This window comes from Leptonychotes weddellii, chromosome 1, assembly GCF_054177405.1.
Source record: "Leptonychotes weddellii isolate Sample4059 chromosome 1, ASM5417740v2, whole genome shotgun sequence".
Taxonomy (NCBI): domain Eukaryota; kingdom Metazoa; phylum Chordata; class Mammalia; order Carnivora; family Phocidae; genus Leptonychotes; species Leptonychotes weddellii.
This window is the reverse complement of record NC_138369.1, coordinates 44,169,554-44,197,007: the sequence shown is the minus strand read 5'-3', so window position 1 is coordinate 44,197,007 and position 27,454 is coordinate 44,169,554. Positions and strand designations below refer to the sequence as shown.

General features: G+C 42.4%; 3 protein-coding genes across 8 annotated transcripts in view; 1 reads left to right on the top strand and 2 right to left on the bottom strand.

Moving 5' to 3' along the window:
- Positions 1-10,827: 10,827 nt before the first annotated feature.
- BRK1 (BRICK1 subunit of SCAR/WAVE actin nucleating complex) lies at positions 10,828-18,497 on the bottom strand. Its single transcript, XM_081822155.1, has 3 exons — positions 18,332-18,497; positions 11,925-12,007; positions 10,828-11,479 (listed from the first exon to the last, which is right to left on the bottom strand). Exons 1-3 carry the CDS (start codon positions 18,447-18,449, stop codon positions 11,453-11,455), a joined length of 228 nt encoding a protein of 75 aa, XP_081678281.1. The 5' UTR covers positions 18,450-18,497; the 3' UTR covers positions 10,828-11,452.
- A 3,946-nt stretch (positions 18,498-22,443) lies between these two features.
- FANCD2OS (FANCD2 opposite strand) lies at positions 22,444-25,727 on the top strand. Of its 4 annotated transcripts, XM_081822127.1 has the most exons (3): positions 22,444-22,940; positions 23,669-23,819; positions 24,899-25,727. In XM_081822127.1, the coding sequence occupies exons 2-3, from the start codon at positions 23,801-23,803 to the stop codon at positions 25,441-25,443; spliced, it is 564 nt and encodes a 187-aa protein (XP_081678253.1). In that variant the 5' UTR covers positions 22,444-22,940; positions 23,669-23,800; the 3' UTR covers positions 25,444-25,727. The 4 variants fall into 4 exon arrangements, with proteins under 4 accessions (XP_081678253.1, XP_081678258.1, XP_030890078.1 ...); XM_081822132.1 differs by lacking the exon at positions 23,669-23,819; XM_031034218.2 differs by having other exon boundaries at positions 22,444-23,819.
- Positions 25,728-26,462: 735 nt separating this feature from the next.
- The window catches only part of FANCD2 (FA complementation group D2), a 56,493-nt gene continuing 55,501 nt past the window's right edge, over positions 26,463-27,454 (bottom strand). For all 3 annotated transcript variants that reach the window (XM_081822097.1, XM_081822093.1, XM_081822106.1), the window contains exon 44: positions 26,463-26,889. In XM_081822097.1, coding sequence (XP_081678223.1) covers positions 26,815-26,889 — 75 coding nt within the window. In that variant the 3' untranslated portion in view covers positions 26,463-26,814. The remainder of the gene's footprint in view (positions 26,890-27,454) is intronic.

Genomic DNA, 27,454 nt, shown 5'->3' with positions numbered 1-27,454 from the left:
CCCCAGCCACCCAGGAAAAGTCCGCGGAGGCGAGAAGTACTACAAGTTTTTTGTACTTCCTTTTAAAGGTATTTTCTGTACGTACACAAAGCAGTTTAAGAAATTTTATATTACTGGGCGCCTGGGTGGCTCAGTTGGTTAAGCGACTGCCTTCGGCTCAGGTCATGATCCTGGAGTCCCGGGATCGAGTCCCGCATCGAGTCCCGCATCGGGCTCCCTGCTCGGCAGGGAGTCTGCTTCTCCCTCTGACCCTCCTCCCTCTCATGCTCTCTGTCTCTCATTCTCTCTCTCTCAAATAAATAAATAAAATCTTTAAAAAAAAAAGAAATTTTATATTACTACCATCAGTGGAAATTCGCTCTCATTTGTCGCAGAAGAGTACAGTGGAACTAAGTTCAAAGGAAACAAAACAACAGTTATTAAGTTGTTTGTTTTTTAAGATTTTATTTATTTATTTGAGAGAGAGAATGAGATAGAGAGAGAGAGCATGAGACGGGGGAGGGTCAGAGGGAGAAGGAGACTCCCCGCTGAGCAGGGAGCCCGATCCTGGGACTACAGGATCATGACCTGAGCTGAAGGCAGTCGCTTAACCAACTGAGCCACCCAGGCACTCCCAGTTATTAAGTTTTATCTATGGTCTATTGAGCCTGCTTTTTCTTGGTTCCACCGGTTTAGCCAAGTGTTAAAAATTAAATGCCAAGTGTTAGTTGTCACACCAACTTTCTTCTGGACATAATCAGAAGGATTAAAGGAAACTGAAACGGGACACTTTCAATCCTGTGACACTGGAGTCTGTGTGCCCTCTGAAATTCACACCCACCTGGGTTCTCATTCTGCCTGTAGCTTCAGATATGTGATACTGGGCAAAATTCTTTAAATTCTCTGGGTTTTTGCTCATTTTTAAGAATTAGGTCACAAAACTGTGGACAAGTGTTAAGTGGAAAGTGGTAAGTGCCTAACACATAGTAAGCACTCAACAAATAGCAGCAGTTAATATTATAAAGATAAATTAAACACTGTCTCTGGCCTGAAAACTCTCACAGGCTACTGGGCAAGCATACAAGACATATTGTTAGAGTATGATATTGGTTGTAAAAGAGCAAGGTGTAAAGTGGTTTGCTGGGCAAGGCTTCCCAGGAAGAGTTATATCTGGGATGGACTTTGAAGAATGGACCTAAGAGCTTTCCTTTCCCATGTCCCATCAGACAAATATCCACGTTGGATGTCAAATAACGGCTCATAGACAGATTTCCCAATCCAGTTTGCTTCTCATTGATTTTATACCCATTGCCTCCAAGCCCAGCACTCTTACAGACCTAACGTTTACTGAAAATCCACCTGGAGGCCCAAGCCAAAGAGGGACATAGATTTAAGCTCATAGCCCAGTATAATGGCCCCAATATTTAAAAGAAATGGCAGAGGGAGAAGGGACAAGTAAACTTTTTTGTTTTGTGTTTAGCTACACCCCTGGGCAGCTGTTCTCAATCAAATCTGCAAAAGCAGAAGAGGTTTAGATCTATGATTTTAGATGTTTGATGGCCCATCTGAGCAACCTCATTTCAGTTTCTTCGACTGCCTGACAGGAAAGAGTGATGCAAACTTCTTCACACACCATGTTGGAAAATGGCAACCCCATTAAAGTGAGGGAAAGCTTATTTAGGATATGGAAATGAATAAAAATATAGTAGGAAAAGCTATCAAATTGTATGTGTAGTGTGATGACCTTTATGCAAAATACATGTAATTATTCCCCCAACCCCATCTTCTAGATGTAGTTTTATTACTTTTGTAATGCAAACAACTAAATCAGTTCCTTTTTGCCCCCAGTCTTATTGAGATATAATTACCTAAGTCAATTCCCTTTTTAAAAATGTTTTTAAGTTTATTTATTTATTTTTTTTTTTAAGATTTTATTTATTTGAGAGAGAGAGAGTGCACTAGCATGAGTCGGAGGGTAGGGGGCAGAGGTAGAGGGAGAGGGAGAAGCAGGCTCCCTGCTGAGCAAGGAGCCCGACCTGGGACTCAGTCCCAGGACCCAGGGATCATGACCCAAGCCGAAGGCAGACGCTTAACTGCCTGAGCCACCCAGGCACCCTATTTATTTATTTTAAAGATTTTATTTATTTGACAGCGAGAGAGAGAAAGAGAGCATGCGCACAAGCACAATTACCTACAATTACATTTTAATCTACATTTACTAAATCTTTCTATTTTCTTTTTTTAAAACTGTAATGTTTAAGCCTTATAACAAAACTAAGGTGTTGACAGGTTAGTTATTTTGACCCAAACTGTGAGAAGACTGAGTTTCAGAGGGGTTAAATATGCCCAGATTTGCTAAATTCAGATTGTTCTCAGTCATCTCGTCATAATAAAAAATTAGATGGAGTTCATTTTCTTCTTCTAAGGTTAGACATAGGGAAGTTATCCACATGGTGTCTCTCTTCTTTTCCTTAAGATTTCATAAGGAAAGAAGGATAATTCTGAAGGACTTTCATATTTTCTTTTTTTTAAAGATTTTATTTATTTATTTGAGAGAGAGAATGAGAGAGAGCAAGCACATGAGAGGGGGGAGGGTCAGAGGGAGAAGCAGACTCCTTGCTGAGCAGGAAGCCCGATGTGGGACTCGATCCCGGGACTCCAGGATCATGACCTGAGCTGAAGGCAGTCGCCCAACCAACTGAGCCACCCAGGCACCCCGGACTTTCATATTTTCTAATGTGAGTGGGAAATAAGCTAAATATGATTAATCTTCTCTCAGCCATCCATAAGAACCTTCAAGAGAACCTCTTTATAATACTTGGAAATGTTTTCCACCCTGTAATTTGGTTTAATTTGCATATTTATTAAAAAACTAAAAAGGGGTTTGAGCCAGTGAGCTATTAGACATAAATGGATTACAAATCTCTTGATAATAAAGCAGTTTTCGATCTCTTGAAAAACTAAACTTGACCTCAATTTCAGAAGCAGGAAGAAATGGGGAACTGATGTTTTTGGCATTAGAGATGTACCAAGTTCTGTTATGTTGCTCTTGTTACCCAGTACTTTGAATTTTCTACCTTTATTTCATGAAGCTGAAGCCATGTTTGTAAACAGTATTTGCTACTGTAGGCCATGCTGAGTGGGATAGAAAGCCCCTTGTTCTTCTCCAGGCTCCTTCCCAGCATTTGCACTCAGTTTCATACTGTTGCATACGAGAAAACATTTGCCCAAACTTGGCTTTGGAGAATGTGAGTTGGGACTTACGCTGGCAGCTTGCAGACAGCTGGTGCCATTAGTAACTACAAAAATACAGCTGCTTTCTAAAGGCAGTTGTAGCCGTTAGGTAGATTATACAAGAAAATCAGACTGATTTAGGGCTCTCAGGTTTATTTTTTGAAGAAAAGCTAACCTGTATACTAAATTGTCCAAAGATTAAGATTAGCTAGAAATAAAACAGCTTTAAGGTGAAAAAGAATTTTAGGCAGTGATCTAGTCTACTGTTGCTGTTTTAGAAATGAATAAACGAGCCTGGACAGTTTGTGTGACATGCCCACCCACCTAGCTGGTGGCCAAGCCAAAACTAAAACCCAGGTCTCCTTAGTCCCAATCAGTGCAGAGCTATTCAAGGACTCCCACATCAGTTTTCTGTTTTCTGTGCAATGCTGGCCCTTTATCAGCCTCTCCTTGGATCTCATGTACAACCTGACAGAGCAAAAGGGCAACTGCCACGTTTTGCTAAGTGTTACCCATTGGCATCAATGTTTGCACTGAAAAACTCTGGGGCAGGGTTTCCTTTGGTTCTTTTGGCGCCTATGAGGTTCGTATTGTGCCTTAATCTGCATCCCCCACCCATAACATATTTGAAAAATAATTTCATTGTGAAACAAGTTTCAGGTTTGTGGAAAAAATTTAAGGATAGTACAAAGAATGTATATATATTCATATAACACAATTTTGAATTGAGATCATTTTGTCCCCAAATCTGAACTCATTTAATGTGATAATCCCATTGTGACTTTAAGGGTACACATGGACAGGGATGCCTGGCTGGCTCGGTCGGGGGAGCATGGGACTCTTGATCTCAGGGTTATGAGTTTGAGCCCCATGTTGGGTGTAGAGATTACTTAAAAATAAAACCTTAAAAAAAAAAAGGAGTACATATGGACAATAAATGCATTATAAGGGGAAACATTAATATGTCTTTTTTTAAAGTATAATGTCCAATTCAATAAATAATTCATTTTGACTTTGACATTTTGCCTCAGAAGTTATTAGCATTAAATACATTGTATGTCTACTGTGCATGAGGCAGTGGAGATAAAATGTTCAGAAACAGACATATAATTTCTACTCTTGGAGCATATAACATAGTCGTTATTCACTGTATTTTCCCATGTAATCCAAAGGACACCAAAATGACATTTGCATAAAATCCTCAGGAAAAACAGAACATAAAGGAACAATGCAATATCAACTTTATTAGATAGGAAGTACATCATAGGCCAAAATTTTATTTTAATTTAAGATTTTATTTATTTATTTATTTGAGAGAGAGAACATGAGCCAGGGAGAGAGGCAGAGGGAGAGGGAGAAGCAGACTCCCTGCCAAGCAGGGAGCCTGACCTGTGGCTTGATCCAGGAACCCTATGATCATGACCTGAGCTGAAGGTAGACACTTAACCGACTGAGCCACCCAGGTGCCCCTCATAGGCCAAAATTTTGTTTGTGGGAATCAAGTATTTTTGTTTTTTGGTTATTTAAAAAAAATTTTTTTTACCATTGTACAAGTAATACAATACCATATATAGATTATAGGTACATACAAGTATATGAGAAGCACTAAAAATTGGCCTGGATAAAAGAACTATCAAAATTCAACAATAAGAAAACCTAATAAATGGACAAAGGCCCTCAAAGAGGATGGCAAACAAGCCCATGAAAAGGTATTCTACATTGCTAGTCACTGAGGAAATACAAATCAAAACTTTAGTGAGTTACCACTAGCTGATCTATTAGAATAGCTAAAACTTTTTAAAAGAACAAAAAACCTAATAGTACTAAGTGCAGACAGGGACATGGAGCAACTGGAACACTCCTGCATTGCTGGTGAGAATGCAAAATGATAATAGCCACTCTGGGAAAAGTTTAGCAACATCTCATGAAACTAAACATACACTTACCATATGACCCAACTATCTCACTCCTAGATGATTCTCACTTAGGAGAAATGAAAACTTATGTTCACACACACACACACACACACACACACACAACCTGTATGCAAATGTTTATAGCAGCTTTATTGACGATTGCTAAGAACTGGAAATAACTCCAATGTCCTTCAGTTGGTGAGTGGATGGTGGAATACCATTTGGCAATGAAAAGGAATAAGCTGTTGACACATACGACAACATGGATGAATCTCAAATTGATTATGCTAAGTGAAAAGCCAGACTCAAAAGGCTACGTATTGTATGATTCCATTACATGACATTCTGGAAAAGGCAAAACTAGGGACAGAGGACAGATCAGTGGTTGCCAAGGCTTAAGCCTGGAGGTAGGGTTTGGTAACAGTGTCTTTTGGGGATGATGGGATATTCTGTAACTTAATTGTGCTGATGGTTACATGACTCTCTTTTGTCAAAACTCAGATCTATACACCAAAATGTGAATTCTATATGTAAATTTAAAATAAATTTAGGGGGCACCTGGGTGGCTCAGTCGTTAAGTGTCTGCCTTCAGCTCAGGTCATGATCCCAGGGTCCTGGGATCGAGCCCTGCATTGGGCTCCCTGCTCAGTGGGAAGCCTGCTTCTCCCTCTCCCACTCCCCCTGCTTGTGTTCCTTCTCTCGCTGTGTGTCTCTCTCTGTCAAATAAATAAAATCTTTAAAAAATAAAATAAAATAAAATAAATTTGGGGGAAAATATAGGCTGGATAGATACGCATCCAACCTGTGATAGTTGTTGCTCCTGGGGATGAAGGAGGGAAATGGGATCAGAGTGGAAGTTAAAGGGGATTTTAGACTCACCATGTATTTTCTTAAAAAATACACGTATATAAATATGACAGCACACTATTAAATTTACATGGTGAAATTATCAATGTTTGCTTTATTATACTTCTTCGTTTTTAACTGGTCAAAATATAAACAAGGCAAAATATATCCTCCTAAAGGAAAATTTAGAGAAGACATGGAAGTATAAGGGGAAAGAAATCACCAGTTGTATTAAAACATTTGGGTGCATTTTCTTCTATTCTTCTCTCCATGTTTGTTTTTGCGTAGTGGAAAGTGTAGCGTAAGAACAATATAGTCTGTAGTTTTACTTTTACTTGGTATATCCTAAACATGTTTTCCTTCCTCTTAAATGATCTTTGTAAATATTATTTGCAATGATGTAATACCTATCTTAAGGCCTGCATTTAAACAGCTGCTCTTGGGCGCCTGGGTGGCTCAGTTGGTTGGGCGACTGCCTTTGGCTCGGGTCATGATCCTGGAGTCCTGGGATCGAGTCCCGCATCGGGCTCCCTGCTCGGCAGGGAGTCTGCTTCTCCCTCTGACCCTCCTCCCTCTCATGCTGTCTCTCATTCTCTCTCTCTCAAATAAATAAATAAATAAATAATCTTAAAATAAAAGAACCTAAAATTCTTTAAAAAAAAAAAAAACAGCTGCTCTCACTTTATGGATGTAGGCATTTCTGTAATACTAAACTGGTATGTTTCACTTCACTAAACTGGAAGCACATATGCGAGTATGTCTCTGAGTCATTGCAATTTAACAGGAAGTCCTGTCTTTCCTTGGGGTTTTTTCCTCCACAAATGTTTCCACGTTGTTGATGTTCAGTACAGCTGGAGGTCCGCATCCCTGCTGGAGGCCATCAGGATACACCATCTCTTTGTATAATGTACTTTCAAGGAGAGCCCATGGCAAAATCACCCAGGCTCTGGTGTTCCTTTGTAGGTTTGTCTGACTCCTCAGATTAACTCATGCCATCATTTTCGCCAAGGCGGGAAATGATGAACCTCTCTTACCCAGCACTCTCCTCTGACCACCCTTTTCACACCCTTACATGTGCTTCAGTTTCTTTAATTTCAAAATGGAGATAATGACACAGCTTTAAAGCATGTGGAATCCTTAGTATAGTGCCTGGTACTTAATAGATTTGATAGATTATTTTTCTTTCTTCCTGAAGTTCATCTTTGACTAAAAAGAAACCCTCTGAACCCTGCTATTTCCGCCTGCTTCTGCCCTTAGAGTCTATTCCACATGACTGAATGTTTTAATTAGAATTGTGGACCATCTTCCTTGATCATCCGATCTCCAGCCTTTCATAGCACCATGTGTAATTTTTTGTGTGTGCAAGATTATTGTGTGACCCTCACTGAAGTGCTGTGAAGGCAAGACCATGACTTCTCTGCAATATTCTCAATGCTTAGCACAGTACCCGGCACATAGTAATCCCTCAATAAATATTTGTGGAATGAATGAATGCTTACACTTTATAGTTTTAATCTCCCAGAAATAAACCTCTCATTTCCCATATTTTCACCTTAGTGCTCTTCACATAGTAGGTCTGATGATTTTTCCCTTTTCAGCAGGCATCCTTGGCTTTTAAGAATTGACTTACATCAAGGACATCTGACTGCCTCAGTTGGGAGAGCATGCAACTCTTGATCTCAGGGTCATGAGTTCAAGCCCCACGTTGGATGTAGAGATTACTTAAAAATAAGTAAATAAGAGCACCTGGGTGGCTCAGTCGGTTAAGTGTCTGCCTTTGGCTCAGGTCATGATCCCAGGACCCTGAGATCAAGCCCTGCATTGGGCTTCCTGCTCAGTGGGGAGTCTGTTTCTCCTTCTGCTGCTCCCCCTGCTCATGCTCTTCTGCTCTCTCAAATAAATCTTTAAAAAAAAAATTGTATTTAAAAAAATAAATAAAATGTAAAATATAACTATCATCCTCAATAAGGACAAAATGTTAGTATTTCAGAACTATTACTCTCTAAGTTGAAGAAGTGACACCTTGGGGACAAAATAAATGGTTGTTTAGTCTAACATTATGGACTGCAATGACCTGTGAGCAAAGATGTGTATGACTTAAGAGTAAAATTCCAGTTTCTGGAGCCCGACCAAATACGGCCTTTCAGAAGGGGGATGTAGCTGCTTCCTTTGGCTCGACCCAAAGATAGCTAGAGGAAGTGCTAGAGTGGATTAAATTCCTTAGGCAAAGCTTCCAGAAAATACAGCATAAAATTAAACCTTCAGAGGACACCTGGGTGGCTCAGTTGGTTAAGCGTCTGCCTTCGGCTCAGGTCATGATCCCGGAGTCCTGGGATCAAGTCCTGCATCGGGCTCCTGGCTTAGCGGGGAGCCTGCTTCTCCCTCTGACCCTCTCCCCTCTCATGCTGTTTCTCACTCTCTCTCTCAAATAAATAAATAATCTTAAAAAAAAATTAAACCTGGGCGCCTGGGTGGCTCAGTTGGTTAAGCGACTGCCTTCGGCTCAGGTCATGATCCCGGAGTCCCGGGATCGAGTCCCACATCGGGCTCCCTGCTCGGCGGGGAGTCTGCTTCTCCCTCTAACCCTTACCCCTCTTGCGCGCTCTCTCTCACTCTCTCTCTCTCTAATAAATAAATTAAAAAAAAAAAATCTTTAAAAAAAAAAAAATTAAACCTTCAGAGAAAGGAAGCCATTGGAAGCGAAACTAGGCAACATAGACATGAATGCAAACTGTGTTTGCCAGACACAGCAAGGACAACCTATGAAGCCTTCTTCACAAAAGGGTTGAAACGTGTAAGACTAACAGAGCTGTGTAATTGCTTAGAGGGTCTCAGGTGAGGACAATGAAGGGGCACTGGACTAGGAATGAGACAATAAATTTTAGATCTCACTCTACCACATTCAGAATAGAATGGTTAGAACCGCCTGAGTCACGTAGGTCTAAATTCAAATCCCTTCCCTTACTTCCTAGGACTTTGGACAAGTTTTATCCTCTCTAAACTAGTTCCTCACCTATTACAGGGAGATAAGAATGCCTACTTCCTTAGAGTCTGAGGATTAAATGAAATAAAATACATAAAGCAATGAGCACATCTAGTACATGGTAACACTCAAAGTATAGACAACACCAACTACATACCCTTGTGCAAACCAGGGCCTCATTCTATAAAGGGAGTTATAACAGAGAAAAGCACTCTGACACCTTTAAGTGCCAGGTGTGATGAAGGGAGGCTGGGTTCACTTGCTGCCCACATCCAATGTTACCAGTTGTTTCCTTTACAACCAGCAGGTTACCATCCGCAACATGGTTTTACTTAGGAGAATTTTTTAGAAATGTTACTTTGATATCACTAAATTAACAGATTGACATCTATGCAACCACAAAGAATTTATTGAACATTTTCATTAATGTGATTTCATTAAAGGAAGGCTTTTTCCTGCTTATATTAGTTACCATCCCTTTTGCCCCTATCACAATCTCATGATATAGTCCTTGCATGTAGCAGGAACTCAATAAATGTCTGCTAAATTGACTGCGGAGCACCGGACGACCTAAAACTTGAACTTTAGAAGTACTTACTTCATCCTGGAAAGGACTGAGCTATTATGAATAATCAATTCAAGTGACTGTTAGAAGCACTCTACCGACAAGCTGGTAATGTCAAAAACACTTCCCAAAGGAAAGGATGTCAGGTTTGTCTCCACCGTAAAATCCCATTTTTAAATGAAGGTACTATTTAAAATGGTCTTCCAAAGGACTAAGCAGAGGTTCTAAAAAGATTGGACAGGGGTGCCTGGGTGGCTCAGTTGTTAAGCGTCTGCCTTTGGCTCAGGTCATGATCCCAGGGTCCTGGGATCGAACCCCACATCGGGCTCCCTGCTCCGCGGGAAGCCTGCTTCTCCCTCTCTCACTACCCCTGCTTGTGTTCCCTCTCTCACTGTGTCTCTGTCAAATAAATAAAATCTTTAAGAAATAAAAATATCTGACAATGTGAAGCAGCTTGGGCTCTAAAGTCAGTTGAATTGGTGTTTACTGACCACCTGCCTTCTGCAAGGCACCCAGCTGGGCAGTAGAGGAAAAGGTGCTCATGTATACTAATTATACCATGTAGTACTAGGCACTACATCAGAGAACAGCTCACAACAAGATCCAATCCAGAGCTGAAGTGTAGTGTCAGCATGGCGTGATGAGATGGGAGGGACTGAGAAAAGGAAAAGGGCAGTACTGAATGAAAAAGTCGAGTCCAGATCTTTCTGGAAGAGGTTTGACTTGAGCTAGCCTTGAAATAGCAAATATGATTTGAATAGGGGGAAATCTGTGTGCACGTAGTGTGACAACTTCTACATGACTAAAACGGAGATTCTATATAAGAAATAAGCCTTTAAAAGTAGGGTGGCATAAGTTTATAGCAAGCTTTGAAGGCTAGAATGGAAAGTTTTAGCCTCTTCTGCTTAAACTATTTGCTTTTCAAAAGAAATAGACAGCTTTTACTGAATAAAACTCACAGTCTGCCCTGGGTTGCGGTTAAACTGTGTGGATGCTGCTATTCCAATAGACTGTAAGCATCATGCCTGATTCAATGCTTATCTTTTACTGGAGCATAATGTGCCTACATAGTAAGTACTTGATAAATGTCTGCTGAATGACCAAATGACTCCCAGGATGAATTAGTCACCTCAAAGTCCAAACATGGGGGGAGGCCCCCTCCGGCTGGTAAGCCACCTAGGCTTTCATCAAAGAGATATATCTGAAAGTTTTACATTAGAATAATAATCCCACATGTCCGCTTTCTGTGGAATGGGTGAGCCCCATCTCTAGTGCCTCTCCCCACCACAATCACAGCAGTCAAATAAAGTTGAGGAGTTTATTAGGGCAATATGAGAGGCAAAGACACCCCAAGTGACAAAAAGAAAATTCTGAAAATGTCCCTTCAAGCCAAGTGGGGGCCTGGCCTTGACCTCCCCAAAAGGACAAGAAACTGGTGGGTTAGGAACAACATTCTCTGGTGGCCACCTTGCCAGGGCGTAAGTGTCTCAGCCAGGACTGCCTCGCATCCCCCACCAAAGGTGGAAAGGAGACAAAGATGTTTATAGAATCGATGCAGAGGCAATGAGAGCTGTAAGGAAAGTCAGAGAGAGAGAGAGAGAAAGAGAGGTGGGGAGGACCTTGACAAAGAGTCCCAGGCATTTGGCTCGGAGCGCCTCAAATACACTGACGAACAGTTCTACAAAATGTTACTTAAAAAGATAAAATGCCTAATGTTGGTTCCAAGAGCTCCCCTGGACGTCTTCCCACATGCCACATCACACACTGATGTACACGGCAGAGCCCAAAGGCCACGTTTTTGAAAAAAGAAAAACAAGAATAAGCCCTGTTGCTCTTTAAGGAGAGAGGAAGGAGCTGAGGCTGCTGGGGCCTTTCCCACGTTGGCCTGTATTCCGTAAAGCAGCTTCCCAGCAGCAGCATGGTGTAGTTCTAGGTGAGGGTCTCGCCTTTTGTCACCTGTCAAAGGAAACTGACAATTAGATAAATTCAAAAGTATTAAAAAATCTTTTTATAGATCCTAGGTAGTAGGGAGTGGTAGAAAAGATAATAGCTCTGGAGCCCCAGAAACCTGGTTCATTAACTTTTTTTTTTTTTTTAAGATTTTATTTATTTATTTGACAGAGAAAGACACAGCGAGAGAGGGAACACAAACGGGGAGTGGGAGAGGGAGAAGCAGACTCCCTGCCGAGCAGGGAACCCGATGCGGGACTTGATCCCGGGACTCCAGGATCATGACCTGAGCCAAAGGCAGTCGCTTAACCAACTGAGCCACCCAGGCGCCCCTGGTTCATTAACTTCTAAGCCTGTTACTGCTTCCAGGTTTGTTTCAGCAACAAGTGGAAATGCTCATTCTCTCTGCAAAGCCCTTGCCTAGCCTCAGTACCTTCCCTGACATACTCACCCGTGCTTCAATGTACTCTATTCTCCGTTCGAGGGCTGTCAATTTCTCGTTTAGTGTTGCAAGTCTTGAACGACAAGACATATCTGGTAAAAGGAGACTGATGTTCAGGATTAATGTCATTCCAAATACAAACACACACACAGCCCCTAACTGATGAAGAGGAATGATACATCATGCAGAGCACAAGCGGGAGCAGGTGAGCAAAGCAAGGGAATGGAGAAGAAGTGAGAATTATATTAGGAGGACATATGCTTAGAATGGATCTGCTGAACTTCCTACCAACGGTGGTAGGCAGAGAATAACGACCTCCAAAGATGTCCATGCCCTAATCCCTGAAGTTGTAAGTATGTATCCTACATGACAAAAGGGACTTTTCAGATGTGATTCAGGTTAAGGACCTTGAGATCCTGGATTATCTAATCACAAATCCATAAATGTAGGGAGAGACAGACCGAGGAAAGGTAGAGGAAGAAGAAGAAGAGATTCAAAGTGTGTGAGGGGAACTCAACCTGCTATGGCTGGCTTTGAAGATGGAGGAAGGAGGCCATGAGCCAAAAGATGCCAGAGACACTGAGAAGCTGGAACAGCTCTCAGCTGACAGCCAGCAAGGAAACAGATTTCAGTCCTACAGCCACAAGAAACCAAATTCTGCCACCAACCCAATGAGCAAGGAAACAGATCCTCTCCTAAAGTCTCCAGAAAGGAAGGCAGCCCTGCTGACACCTTGATTTTAGCCCAGTGATGTTGGACTTCCAAACCACACAACTATAAAATAATAAACTTATATGACAAAAGCGGCTACATTTATGGTAATTTGTTATGGCAGCAATAGAAAACACACCAAAACTCTACAGACGGCTATTTGCTAATAGACAAACCAAGAGTTTCAAGAGAGGGGAGGTGACAAGAGGAAGAAAATAATCTCAACAGGGAAGAAAAACAGAGGCCACGAAAGCAGGAGAGGAGGGAAGGCGTCCATGTTTCTGAGCTCACAGAAGCCTCATCATTGCTTTTGCTCTAGGAAGGTACTTAATGTGTCATCAATATCTGCGCAGGCACGTCAGCATGAGAGAAAACTTGGGAGAACATCAAATACCCTGTGGAGCCCACATTCCATCTGTGGAAAACAGCAAAATTTCTTTTCTTCCTTTTCCTTTTCCAACCTTCTTTCACCACTCAGCCAAAATGAAACCCAGATCTCCCCTAAACTAATACCTTTTCCTCTGCAAACTTCTCTAAGAGAAACCACTTGACTACTCTTTCCCTAACCATTCTGAACAGGAGAAAAATGTTTCTGGGCATGCTCAAGATTTCCTATTACTTCCTTCAATACCGTTGTTTGGTCATCCTCAACAACCTTCACTTTTTAAGTCTAAAATATCCTTTCTCCGAGACACTCTCCCACTCACAATGATTTAACACTTAGCTCACAACTTTTCATCTCTTCCCTGTTATGCAAAAGCATGTCCACATCCATTTTGACAAATCCTCTTGCCTCAACTTTCACTTCTCCATGTCTGCATCTTATTCATCTTGCCTTTCTAAACATTCTCCTTCAAGGCTCAGTTCAAATTGGACCTCTGAGAGGTCTCTGCCAGAGGCATATAATTCTGCTGTACATTTATGGTTGAATTTCTAGTTTATAAATTACTTATGTGATTCGTCTTAGGTTATCATTTCTCCCTTTGGATACAGATTTAACAAACAAGAATGTTCACCACTATTACTTAGGAATGGTTTCATAAAGTATGGTATATTTATGAAAGACTATTAAAATGGCCATTAAAAATTACAAGTTTGCAGGGCACCTGGGTGGCTCAGTCACTAAGCGTCTTCCTTCGGCTCGGGTCATGATCCCAGGGTTCTGGGATCGAGCCCCACATCGAGCCCCATATCGGGCTCCCTGCTCTGTGGGAAGCCTGCTTCTCCCTCTCCCACTCCCCCTGCTTGTGTTCCCTCTCTCGCTGTGTCTCTCTCTGTCAAACAAATAAATAAAATCTTTAAAAAGAAAAAAACAAAAAACAAAAAATAAGGCATCTTTTTAACTAATTAAAAAAACAAAATTACAAGTTTGAATATTTAACATAGGAAATGTTCCTGCTACCTAGACAAATGTACTTATGTACTTGTAATTTATCTTTTTTTTTACATGTTTGTTACGCCACTAGAATGAGTTAATCAAAGCCCACTTCACTGGGCTAAAATCAATTACTCAAATACTGCCTCTTATTAATTTTTATAACAAGTATCTTGTCTGGCATAGAGATGATTTTCAGAAAAAAATTATGGATTCTGGTATGTTAGTGAAACAAAAAATTGGCTCTAGTGTGACTCCACTAATTCTACAAGGGGAAGCCAAGGCTCATCTTGGATAACTGATGGGACAAAACAATAGCACAGCTGAGTTCGGAGCCCAGTTCCCTTCTGCCCAGGATGCTACTCTCCCACCACACACCCCGCTACCACCTTTATGAACCTCTGGAGTTGTAGTCTATTCCCCACATCTCTTAAAATCTGCTTATAGCTCAACTCTTCCACTTTCCGGTTCCTTTTTTTCTTTTTGCCATACTAGATCCTCTCCCACCCACCCATCTTCACTGCTACTCTTCATTATTTTTTAAAAATAGCTTTACTGGGCGCCTGGGTGGCTCAGTTGGTTAAGCGACTGCCTTCGGCTCAGGTCATGATCCTGGAGTCCCGGGATCGAGTCCCCCATCGGGCTCCCTGCTCGGCAGGGAGTCTGCTTCTCCCTCTCCCACTCCCCGTTTGTGTTCCCTCTCTCGCTGTGTCTTTCTCTGTCAAATAAATAAATAAAATCTTTAAAAAAAAATAGCTTTACTGATATATTAATGTATATATCATGAAGTTCACTTACTTGAAGTATACAATTCAATGGTTTTTAGAAAAGAGTTGTGCACCCATCATCATAATCTAATTTTAGAACATCCTCATAATCCCTACATGAAACCTTGTACCAATTAGCAGTCATTCCCATTCAGCCTCATCCCAACCCCTGGAAACCATTAATCTATCTCTGTGGATTTACCTATTCTGGACATTCTTCATTTTTCTTTTAAATCGTGTTGTTTATCTCCTAGGCTGCTTCTTCTAATTCCTAGATCTAGCTTGCGTAGAAGGAACTCAGTACCCTCTTTTTCCTAGATACACTTCCACCACTGCCAGGACTGCCCAACAGGACCACGTCTCTTTCAATCTGGTTTTTAGAAGCTCAAAGGCATATCACGTATGCTATTCAGTAAGAGCATGAATGTTATCACTAACAACCTGTCATTTCCCATAAAAAGAGACGTGCCAAAATTATCTGCAGGGGTGGAGTGGTGAGAGGGAGGGTTCCTTCCTGGATGGCTGTTCTGTTCTAGCTCTGTCAATCTGGTAATGAATCAGAATCTAAGAACAACAGTATATTACTGGCCTAAATGGATAAGTACTGTTGAGAAATATAAAATGTTGAACTACAGAAACTTTGATCATATTTCAGATCCCAAGAATACATACTGACTCAAGCAAAACACTGGGAAAGCATTCAGCAGCTGAACAAATCTGAAACCAGAGTGCATTTAAGAGTATATTATCACCAGACTTATATTTTTTTTTAAAGATTTTATTTATTTATTTGAGAGAGAGAGCGCGAGCATGAGCAGGGGCCAGAGAGAAGGAGAAGCAGGCTCCCCACTGAGCAGGGAGCCCAATGCGGGGCTCCATCCCGGAATCCCGGGGATCATGACCAGAGCCGAAAGCAGACGCTTAACCGACTGAGCCACCCAGGCGCCCCTATCACCAGACTTAAATGAAGATACTAACTGTCCTTGTCAGGGTGCTTGATGGTGTGTATCCATTACCACTGCTGACAAATGCCAGTTATCAGCTCCTCTGAACCCTTAATGCACATAACCTTAGCCTACAAAAATCAACACTGTCATTCTCTTGAATTGTTGCCATTAAGGCTTACTTCTCTAACAGAATTCTAAATTTCTCAGGAGTGGCTACCATGTCCATTTATTCTTGGGCGCCTGGGTGGCTCAGTTGGTTAAGCGACTGCCTTCGGCTCAGGTCATGATCCTGGAGTCCCGGGATCGAGTCCCGCATCAGGCTCCCTGCTCAGCGGGGAGTCTGCTTCTCCCTCTGACCCTCCTCCCTCTCATGCTCTCTGTCTCTCATTCTCTCTCTCTCAAATAAATAAATAAATAAATAAATCTTTATTAATACAATTCAGTGTTCAGAAATGAAGTTATTACATTACCCAGATCCAAATGTGGGGGATTGAGATGCTAGATCACCTTTAAATTTTGAAAAACAGCCCCAGCTTAACTTATTTTATTTTTTTAAGATTTATTCACTTATTTGAGAGACAGAGAGCACACAGGAGTGGAAGGGGCAGAGGGAGAGAGAATCTCAAGCAGACTCGGCACTGAGCAGGAGCCCAAATCAGGGCTCCATCTCACAACACTGAGATCACTACCAGAGCCGGAGCCAAAACCAAGAGTCAGAAGCTTAACCGAATGACCCACGAGGAGCCCCTTGACTTGTTATTTTAGATGCTTTACTGATTTAACTGATGTTCTTAATACTTTACTTGGATAGTCTGTGTGTATATATATCAGATCCTACCAGAAAGGTGAAGTCTTTTAATTCTGCTTTTTAAGGTTATAACTCTCCATGTTGGTGATTTTTCCAACTACTTTCCACTGCCTCTCCTGACTAAGCCAAATCTCAAAGCTGTGATCTTCTCATCATTCCATCCTTCCCCTAGTATGCAGTATTTTGGTTTCTCTTCTCTGGCCCTTCCTCTAAAGGAACGTTATGAGTAAAGAATGCTGTGAACAACCTCCAATAATAGTTCAGCTCTCCAGAAAAGCAGGAGAAACCAATTATGAGAACATCAAAAAAGTTTGCACAGAACTTAGGAAAAGAAAAACTCTCTGAGGAAACCAGACTATCTGAATAGCAGGGTAAATAGGTTCAGTGTTTCTTAATGTCTTCAGTTCACTGAAATCAATTAATCTAGCCTCTGAACTTGAGGCTCCTGTCTCCAAATCCATCTCTTTTTCACTAAACCATACTCCTTCACTCAGAGTCAAACTATTTCAAGATACTATGAGATCTATGTTTGTTGACCACCGTTCCCTATTACAACCTCTATACCAAGTTATGTGTGTGAATATGTATCAATGACATACATATTTATACTATTCTCTCATTAATACTACCCTCACCCTCATTCCCTGGTGAGAAAATCCATCATACTAAGATTATAGTCTTATACACTTTATAAGTAAATAGATTAATACAAAACCGATGTTCTGAAACTGTCATTATTTCATCTTCAAGATAGAAATTCCTTGAAAGCAGGAAATGATTCCTATTCTGTATCTTCCAGAGTGCCTGAGAGCCTTGTACTGAGATCTGGTCTCTCTTGCTGATGCTTTCCAAGAAAATTCATGTTCTGTTACCTTACTCCTTAGGATGCATCAGTCCTCCGGCTGGAAAATAATTCATTTTAAATCTTTTTTTAATACATCAGTTTCCCCTACTTAATCTTAATTGCTTGTTGCTGAATTAGTGGAACAGAAGCACACTAGTTGGAAAAAGATCACTAGATGTCACCGTTACACCTTGTGATTGCTTAAGTAAGTCTACCCAGCGCCCAGTTCTGTTAAAGAAACACTTGGAGAACATGGGATGGGAGTCTTTGTTAAGGCTTGCTGTCCAGAAGGATACGGAACAAAGCAGAAAGAATTGAAGACTGTTACAAACAGGCCATGCCTAGGAAAGATTTTGCTAGAAGCAGAAGTAACACGTACTGTCGGCTAGATACCAGCAATACAGGGCTCTCCATGTCCTTACATAATCTGGACCTTACCTCTGACCTCATCTCCTACCACTCTCAGGGCAGCAAAAACGGGAGACAGAAATGGGCGACTAAAAGGTATGGCGCTTAAGAGATCCTGAAAATGATGAGGAACCGTCAAGAAACTTACACAAGGCAGCGACACGGCTGTGGTTGCATTCGGAAAGGCGCACTCTGAGTGCAAAGTGAGAACGGGAATGGTAGCGGGTTACAAAGGAAGCAGGGAGGCTACCGAAGAGAAGACAAGACTGTGGATGGAGCTGCCTGAAGAGTCTGGGAAAAGGAAGGACCTGTTAATGGATCTGGGGTGAGGGCAATGAAGCCGATGAGCTCAGCCTGGCGCAGGAGAACCCCACAGGGACTGCCCAGTGGAGGCTGAGGGTCAGGGCGAGAGGGGGAAGGTGGGGTCCGGAGGACGCGAAAACCAGCTAGGGCCGAGGGCTCCCAGAGAAAGCCCCTTCAAAGCTTCTCAGCGCCCTCGCCAAACTGCCTGAGTGGCCTCCTACCCACCCCCACCTCCCCTTGCTCGCCCGCTGACCAAACGAGTTGAGAAAGTCCGCGATTTTCTTGATGCTGCTGGTGATGACTTCTATGTATTCCCGGTTCGCCCAGTCCTGGTGAATCTCCCGCTGTACCGGATCCTCTTGACCCGCCATGGCTGCCGCCTGACGAGGAGCCACTGCGCAGGCGCCCCGACCCTCCAGCCGGCCAGTGCGCCTGCGCCGCCAACCCACACCCATTACTTGGCACCCACGAATCCATGGGCATTGTGATGCGCCTGCGCGATGTCAAGTCCTTTCGCTCTGCTCCCACGCCCCTGAAAAAAGTCGCAAAAACCCCGACGGTGAAAATGGAGTGCGCACGCGCCGAGGCACCCCTACCCACGACATACCCCATCGCGGACGGTTTTGGTCGTTAGGGGGCGCTTGACCACGAGACACTCGCTGCGTCAGCTGCTCCAAACTAAGGTTGTGGTCTGTGTCAGCAATTAGTTGGGCGTAGCCAATTAAGCCACATTAAATACAACTCATTTTGAAAATGGCTTTCAGGGGCGCCTGGGTGGCTCAGTCGTTAAGTGTCTGCCTTCGGCTCAGGTCATGGTCCCAGGGTCCTGGGATCGAGCCCCGCATCGGGCTCCTTGCTCAGTGGGGAGTCTGCTTCTCTCTCTCCCACTCCCCCTGCTTGTGCTCTCTCTCCCTGTCAAATAAATAAGTAAAAAATCTTTAAAAAAAAAAAAAGAAAATGGCTTTCAACAACACAACATGATTCCCCACCTTGCAGTCATCAAATAAACAAAACATTAGTATTATTATTATTTTTTTAACAATAATACCCAGTGATGGAGAGGCTGAGGGAAAATTGATAGGCCCCTAAATAGCTGGTCGCACTGTAAACTGGCACAACTCCTTTAGGAAATTTGTAAGTTGATAGCAAGAACTGTCAAAAAATTCAAACTTTTTTGACCTAATCATTTCATTGAGAAAATCGTTGAAAAAGAAAAAAAAAAAAAAGACACTTTAAGCACAAAGGTGCTCTTTGTAACATTATCTATTTAAAAAAACGAAACAACTATATCTCCATAGTTGGGATGGCTAAACAATGGTACAGCCTCCTACGGCAATATCATGCAGTCATTTAAATAGTAATTATGAACACTATGACAACATACATGATAAGCTGAAGGGGAAAAAAAGACAAAATTCTCTTTAATTGCAACTATATGAAAATTATGTCTGCTTGAGGACAAGAAGGGTATATGAAAGATGCCAATGTCTGGTTTGTTAAGGTAGTGGAATTATGGACAATTTTTTTTTTTTTTTAAAGATCTTTATTTATTTGACACAGAGAGACATAGCGAGAGAGGGAACACAAGCAGAGGGGGTGGGAGAGGGAGAAGCAGGCCTCCTGCGGAGCAAGGGAGCCCGATACAGGGCTCGATCCCAGGACCCTAGGATCATGACCTGAGCTGAAGGCAGACACTTAAAGACTGAGCCACCCAGGCGCCCCAATTTTATTTTTGTTTAAGAGAATTTTTACAATCTGCTTTGTGCAATACATGCCTTTTATTAAAAAAAATGTTCAACGGATTGCTTCTAGCAGTAGCTGGGAAGAAATCCTTACTAACAGCCCTTTACTCTGGTATGAGATTTTACAAGCTATAAAGCTGCTTTTATAGCTATTACCTCACTGAACCCTCACAAACCCTGTGAAAGGAAATCAGGAAGAGGCTTCTCATTTTACAGATGAGAAAACTGAAGTTCAAGGTCCGACAGTCAATTAAGTGGTGGATCTTCACCAGTTGATTCCAGACTCCCATATCTTTTTACTGTACCAATCTGAAAACAAGCTAAGGCCTCTGAACTCTCCTACGTATTCATAGAAATGGTTACTAAAATAATAAATATCAACCCTAAATATCAAACCCCAGGTATCCAGAGGACTAACTGCCATTCAAGATCCTGCTTCCCAAGTGATGCTGTTGTAGTATCTTGCTCACACATCACAGAGAAATCAGATAGATCTGCTTTTCCTTTAAAGGCAGGGCATCTCAGTTTCAAATCACAAATCTATCAGTGAGGAGTCACTTCACCCCTATGAACTTTTTTTCTTCATGTGTAATACAGGAACAACAACATGGATGGATTAGGATTGTTGGAATTCTGTGAGAAAGAATAAATAGAACACTAAGCACAGTGCCTCACTCTTCACAAAGCAGGCACTCATGATCAGTTTACATTTTCTTTTTATGCAGAAAGCAGAAAATTAAGTACACATATCTATCCAACATTTTGTTTTTTATGATTAATGGCCTTCCATGAGATAAGTCAGGCTCAGCTCTTCTCCTTTTGCTGGACTTCCTATACACCTGTTCTAGGATCTCCCCTGTAATTCCAAACAACTCAAGGATATGGTGCTGTCCTAGAGTGAAGAATATTCCTCTGGACTTCTGGCGCTTTTTCCTACATGCCTCAGGGAGCTTGCTGTCAGGCAGTCCTTCAGTATGGGTTTGTCAGCGTGGTAGTTCTTCACTGCAGAAACTGTTTACAATGGGTACAGAGGCAAGCCCTTTGGGAATGCTGCTGGTGCAACAAGGAGTGCTTCTGGGTGGTAGATTGCCTCAGCATAAAAGAACAAGTTCCCTGACTTTGGGTCTGTCATGTGCTTCACAGAACTTGAGGAATCTTGTCAATGACTCCACATGTAATAATCAGTGTGGAACAAATTCTTGAAGAAATGTGTCAATTGCATTAAGCATGGTCATGTGAATCTTTTTTGCAATCGTGTGCACTTGGACCATCATTTACGTGGCTAAGGATATAGCATGTGCACCATGGCAATGTTGCTAGCTTCTTTGAAAAGAACTGAATCATCTTTTGGCAGAGCAAATGTGGTTAGTGTCATGACAATCCCTGGGGACAGTGCACACAGAATGTTGAGAGCTGCATGATACAGACAAAGTTGATGTTGTAGGTCATCAGTAACAGGTAGTATGGGAGATTCCAGTTTTCCATATCTGTGTGGTAGCCATGGAACTGGAGTATCAGAGCCAGAGGTAAAGCAAATGGTACCTCCAAAAATAGATCCCTGAGAGCTGGCAGACTGCACAGAGGACTGTGGTACAGATTGTCATAACAGCACGAAGCCCTCTCTATCCAAAAACTTGTAATTATACAATTTTGCTTTTGGGACTTTCATTTAAAAACCCCAACTGTGCAATAAAAACTGTTTTGTTTGCTTTTTAAATAACAGTCTCTTTTATCTGAGATGAAAATAAAAATAAACTTACTGGAAAACAAAGTTTTGCAATTCAAATCATTTCACTGTCTTCCAAGACTCATCACTCTCTGCCCCCTCTTCATTTTCTGACTTCGCTTCCAAACTCTCCACTTCTCCTTCCACAGGGTGCAACACACACACACACACACCCCATCTGACAATTCTCGACAAGTCCCTCAAAACCATCTGGTCTTCCAAATCAGGGTCTTTAGCCTGAGTCCGCCCCCACGGCCCCCATCTCTCCCGTTCAGCTTCACCCAACGAGCCAGACGAAAGGTGATAGCTCTTATGTGTGCTGTGCTCTACAGTTGGCAAAGTGCAAGGGCAATTTCTGGGTGTACAAGGTAAGGGCAGGTGGGGCCATTAGTTAATTCTTGCCACAAATACTTCACACTGCCGGGCTGCAGGATAGCCAGGCACAGGGGATATAGTGAGTCAATTGGGTAGACCTCTCTTCCCTCAGCCTGCCAAGGAAATTGCAGTGACGCTTACGAAGTTCTCAAATCACTTTTACTATGGTGAAACGGTCAGTTTTTCAGCTTTGTGAGAAGAGGACAGCACTGTTTTTTTTGAGGTTTAATAGGAGGCAGAAAAAAATTTTTGGTCAGTCAAGGGAAGACATGTTCCTTTCTTCCTGCTCTTGAGAAGCGAGCATTTATTTCTAAGTTGTCTCCTTGCGCTGGGATCATTCCAATGCAGCAATAAAAGCTTTGAGCCTGAATACCCACTGAGGACAGTTTGGAGTCAAGACTAAACACTAACTACAAGCTCGGGGACTTTCCTGTAGGCCTGACCACACCCTTTGAAGTGGGCGTGTCCGCCCGCCCTGACTAGCTCAAAAGCACACAGGTGTGGCGGGGTAGGGAGGAGGAGGCGGCGGAACGGAGAGGACGGGATTCGAACCCACATTCCTGAAGGCGGAGTGCTGGACTGGGCGTTCCAAGGAGGTGGGGGTCGGGCATTCGGCCCTGAAGCCTGCCAGCCGGGCGCCTCGAGCCCCCACCCCCGCGGCGGCTCGGGCTACTCCCGCGGCCCAGGGTCACAAAGGCGGTTGCCAGGCGCCCAGTGGAGAAAAGATGCGGCCAGGAAACAGCGGCCGCCACTCTGGAGCGTGCGGCCCGCGGAGTTCAGCAGGTGAGCCCCCGGCCCGGATGGTGGGACCGGGCCCGGGCTCCCACCGCCACCTCCGCTTCGGCCAGAGACGTCTGACCTCCACCCCCGGTTAGGGATCCCCAGGGGACAAGCCCCTTCTTCCCGCTGGGACGGGGAGCCTCCCCACTCCTGGTAGCTCCAGCCTCTCTGGATCAGGATCGGAATCACAATTCACGAGGACCTCAGCTGCATTTGGACGCTTACTTCCCCTTTCTCAGGTGGGGAAATCGAGGGACTCGGTTCCTTGGAACGGGAGGAGAGTATGAAAGGGAAGACTTTTTGGCCAGGAGTACAAGGTGTTCCCTATCTGGGAGCTATTAAAGCAGCTTGAACAGACTTCCAAGGTTCAAACCCTCTTGGAGTGGATGACAGTGATTTCTGGGTGGTGGGAGCAGAGGGGTGAATCGTCTTGATTTAAAACTTGGTGGAAGTGGCTTAAAGATCTGGGATCAGAAGCCCTCTCTCATCCCCACGTTCGTTCTGTCCAGTACTTAAGGCGGGACATTTGATAAAAAGCCTTTTACGTCTGGCCCTATTTGCTCTTAGGAGGGGAGTCAGGAAAAGGATCCTGGGATTAAATAATCTTTTTGGTCATATACTGAGGAGTTAACACCCTCCACACCCCACCTTGCCATGGTGCTGTACCAGAGCAGCCCTGATCTTGGATGTATTCTCTCAGGGTGATGATATCAAGCATCAGAAGACTTTCATAGGCTGTTTGTAATAGATAACCATCCTCTCAGTGTCAATTTTTCATCCTAAAGCAGTCCAGATATTTGAACACAGTATGTGAAGGAGTGTACAAAGATAAGGAGAGACATAACAGTCGAAGGAAAACAACAAATCTCCTTTATGCTACCCACAGTCAGGGACAGGTCTTCTGGTTTGAAATGTCATCAACTCTTTTTTTAAAATGAACTTTACTGTCTTACAAACTATGGTGGAGGAGTCAACTTTTCACAGCATTTCCTGGGCAATTACTGGATGGGATGGGATCAGATCTGCTGCTGTTACCTTTTGTGGGAGAAGAGAGAAGGGGCAGAGAAATATACTTGGCTGGAAAGAAAAGGGAACTGCTATGCCCCTTACCATAATAGGTAGGTGCTCAAGAAATGTTGGCTTCTTCTGAATTCAGTAAAACCTTTTATATATTGGCAGTTTTAAAGTAGAATGATGGAAAATCCAAATTCTACTTAAATAGTTAGTTAGCAACATCTTCCCAGTCCTTTGGTTTTTCTTCAAAGGCGGGGGCCGGGGGGGGGGGGAGAATCAAGATCTTATCACTAGGCTGCCCATAACAAACCAAAAACAAAACAAAACACACATAGAAGAATTAGCTTTAACCATTTTTAAGACTGTCCTTTGGAAACTTTTCTTCCTTTTAGCCTGGTGTAATTCTTCTGAGGTGGTACATAAGTAGCTCAGGGCTCTGAGAGAGCTGTTCCCATCAGAAAACAGGTTTTTAGGGCCAAGAGGAGACTGTCTCCATAACTAATACCGAAAACCTTAAGTTCCTTAAAAGGGATGGCATAAGAAATTCTGAGACTGTGAGTACATCAGAATCCCCTGGAGGGTTTGTTTAAATGCAGATTGCAAGCCCTACCCCCAGTTTCCCAGTAGGGCCCAAGAATGTACATTTCTACATTTCCAGATGATGCTGAAGCTGCTAGTGCCAGAATCACACTTTGAGAACCACTGGTATGAAGTACCAGGAATTAGAGTCACAAATATTTAGTAAGACATGGCTTTTCTGAGCTTCTAACCACAAATAATGTCTCATCATGAAGTGCCAGCAGCCTCTGTCACCTCAGAGGTGTAGATTCTGTCTTTAGCAGTTAACAACACAGTATATGTCCTAATAGTGAACTGGGATTATTCCACTTTGGACAATTCCATTTCCTCACCTGTAAAATAGGTTAAAACCTACCTTCAGAGGCTTGTGATAAGATTTAATAAAGTTTTAGTATACATAGCAGTTGCCAGATTCAATACTTGTTACCATCCACTACTGCCCTTTATAGAATTACTAGTATCCTTAACATCTATTGGAATCTGTTAAGGAGAACTACAGAGTAAGTTAAAGTCAATAATGAAACAAATAAATGTGAATTTAAACAGCCGTGCCCTCCCCCAAACCACGCTAGGGAAATTCCATGTTCTGATTCCTCTTCTTTAGGACTGTCAATGGCAGGATACCAGCTCTGGTCACCATGGACCCCACTGGACGAGAGCTTCCAATGGCTGCGGCACACAACACCTACACCTTCTTCAAAGCATCCCTTTAGGGCTTCCCCCTGCTTCCCACATACCCCTTCTGACCTTGAAGTGCAGCTGTGCTTTCAAGAGGTTACTCTAGTCCTAGACAGCCCATTTCTGGAGCCTGGGGTGAGTCCCAAGTTACCCTGCCACACATCAGAGCTCCGAACCATGAACAACAAGAAAGGGCTGGTCAGGAAGCCCCAGCCTATCCGCCTCAGTGGAGTGGATTCCGTGTTTGGCAGGGTCATCACAGCTCAGCCACCAAAATGGACTGGGACCTTCAGAGTTTCAGACAAATCAGCCTTTTGCAAAATCATCAGCCGGGAGAACCAGTGGCCCACTGGACTTAAGGAACCTCAGATTCAGATGACAGTGACCATGTGCAAACAGATGCTGCGCTCTATCATCTTACTGTATGCAACATATAAGAAGTGCACCTTTGCCTTGCAACACTCCAAGTAAAGGGTTCCCATCTGATTCCTGTTCCTCATACCATGTCCTGTGCTATGTGCCTGAAGCTTACAGAAACCTGTCCATGTAAAAGAAACTGACATCATCTGAGCCATCTTGCTTTTCTGTCAAGCAGTGATAATTCAGGAACCCCTTTCCTCCTTCCCCCCTCCCCCCAAAGGCCAGTGACAGAGCAAAGGAGAACATTTCCATTGTAAAGCTGAACAACATTTAAAAGAGTCAAACTAGTGTTGACATGTACATGTGAGAAAGAACCATTAAACCATATAAACCAATGAGCCTAGTGTGAACTCACTTAAACATCTAAGACCACAATGAGATGGGGAAACAAAGGGGTATCAAGGAAGGAGATTATGACTTTCCAAGTACATGAGGATGAAGGGGTCAAAAATCTATAGATGGGTCAAGGATTAAAAAAAATTATAAAAACAAAACAAATAATCTCCCCCACCAAATCAACAACAAAAAAATCTTAACCAACCACATCCTAATACCACTGGAGAGTACAAAAGTGGATAGTAATATTAGCAAATATTAAAGAATATTTATAGCCTGGCAAGAAAGAACTTGGAAGCAGCAATGAAACTGGGCTTTCTGGCAGAACACATGAGAGCTCCCCATTTTAGCTGGTGTACTATTAGTAATTCTGCAGAATTGTTATAATAAGTCTATAGGTATAACTCAGAATAATGTGGAAATAAACATATATACAAAGTCAACATGAGTTTGATGGTGACTTTTCCCTTTTTATCTTATATCTACATGACCAAAAAATTTTTAAAAAGCAGCCAGAATTTTCCTTTTGGACTTTCTTTGGGCATTGACCAGAAATTTGTTACTCCTCCAAAAATATCACAAAGATCTTCTCATCTCAATAAAGAATAGGAAACATGGTTTTAATTGGTAGAACTGATGTGTTGGCACCAGTTGCCATTATTTCTCTGCATAAACCCCAACTGAATTCCATGTAATCCTTGATTTAGGAAGGACATTCAGAAAGAGGAATGAGGTAGTTGAGGCAAAACTTAAAACAGAATTTATTTGTAAAACTGGTACAATCCTAAATTTCTAAGTTTCAAAACTAGCTTTCAAAGCCCAGAATTGTTGACTATTCCACAGCAAAGCACTGCCATGTTTGCCCAGACTGGTAAGTAACGCTACAGTGGAATCCTGAGCCAGGGTCTTTGATGATGTTAGATGACCTGTGAAATTCACAATTAAGGTGATTCAGTAAAGCCCACCCTCCTAATGACAAAACAGGATGCTTCCGGTAAGGAAGGTAAGACCGCAGATTCCAAACCCTGAACACAAAATGGGAAGAGGCTAGCAGAGATGGAGAAGGGGCATCCGTCTCTCTGTGGTCTAGTTGGAGTCATCATCACTCTCATCACTATCTTGCTTCTTTTCTCCATCACTTACTTCATCATCTTCACCATCCTAAGAGGCAAAGGATAATTAGATATTTTAGGTCATCTAGGTGACCCCATGAATTACAGTACTGCTCCCTTAGGATTTATAACTGTACTGTATCATTGTTAAAATCAATGATAGGTGTTAAGCCATTCATTTGAAAAAGGAATCGAAGTTCCCCCATTTTTCTTCTATCATGACCATGGAGGTAGGCCACTGTGATACTGACCTATGACATTCCGCAACTGAACCAAATTCACATGATTTTTAAATAAGCCATGGTTTTCCACCTCTACTGCATGTGTGTGACATAGAATAAAGCAGGCACTCAATACAGAATGGAATGTTTGCTAAATTAAGAATTCTGGTATTCGTATCTAATACGAATTCAGCATAAAATTCTTTGGTCTGTAACTCTAATCTGGGAGGTTTGCTTAGGAGAAAGTACCAAAGTATTGTCTGCTTCAAAATTTTTTTATGAGAACAAGGTAGAGGTATACTATACAAATAATAAAAGTATTTTTCATGCTAAATGATCTTTCTGCATTAGCCTCAAATTGCATTATAGAGAGGCTTCACAGCAGAGGTTCTT

Coding starts and splice junctions, on each gene's coding strand:
- BRK1 (XM_081822155.1), bottom strand. CDS start 18,449: ATGGCGGGTCAAGAGGATCCGGTACAGCGGGAGATTCACCAGGACTGG. Junction 12,008..18,331: donor GGACTTTCTCAACTCGTTTG/GTCAGCGGGCGA, acceptor TCCTTTTACCAG/ATATGTCTTGTCGTTCAAGA. Junction 11,480..11,924: donor TAGAGTACATTGAAGCACGG/GTGAGTATGTCA, acceptor TTCCTTTGACAG/GTGACAAAAGGCGAGACCCT.
- FANCD2OS (XM_031034218.2), top strand. CDS start 23,636: ATGAACTTTACTGTCTTACAAACTATGGTGGAGGAGTCAACTTTTCAC. Junction 23,820..24,898: donor TATGCCCCTTACCATAATAG/GTAGGTGCTCAA, acceptor CCTCTTCTTTAG/GACTGTCAATGGCAGGATAC.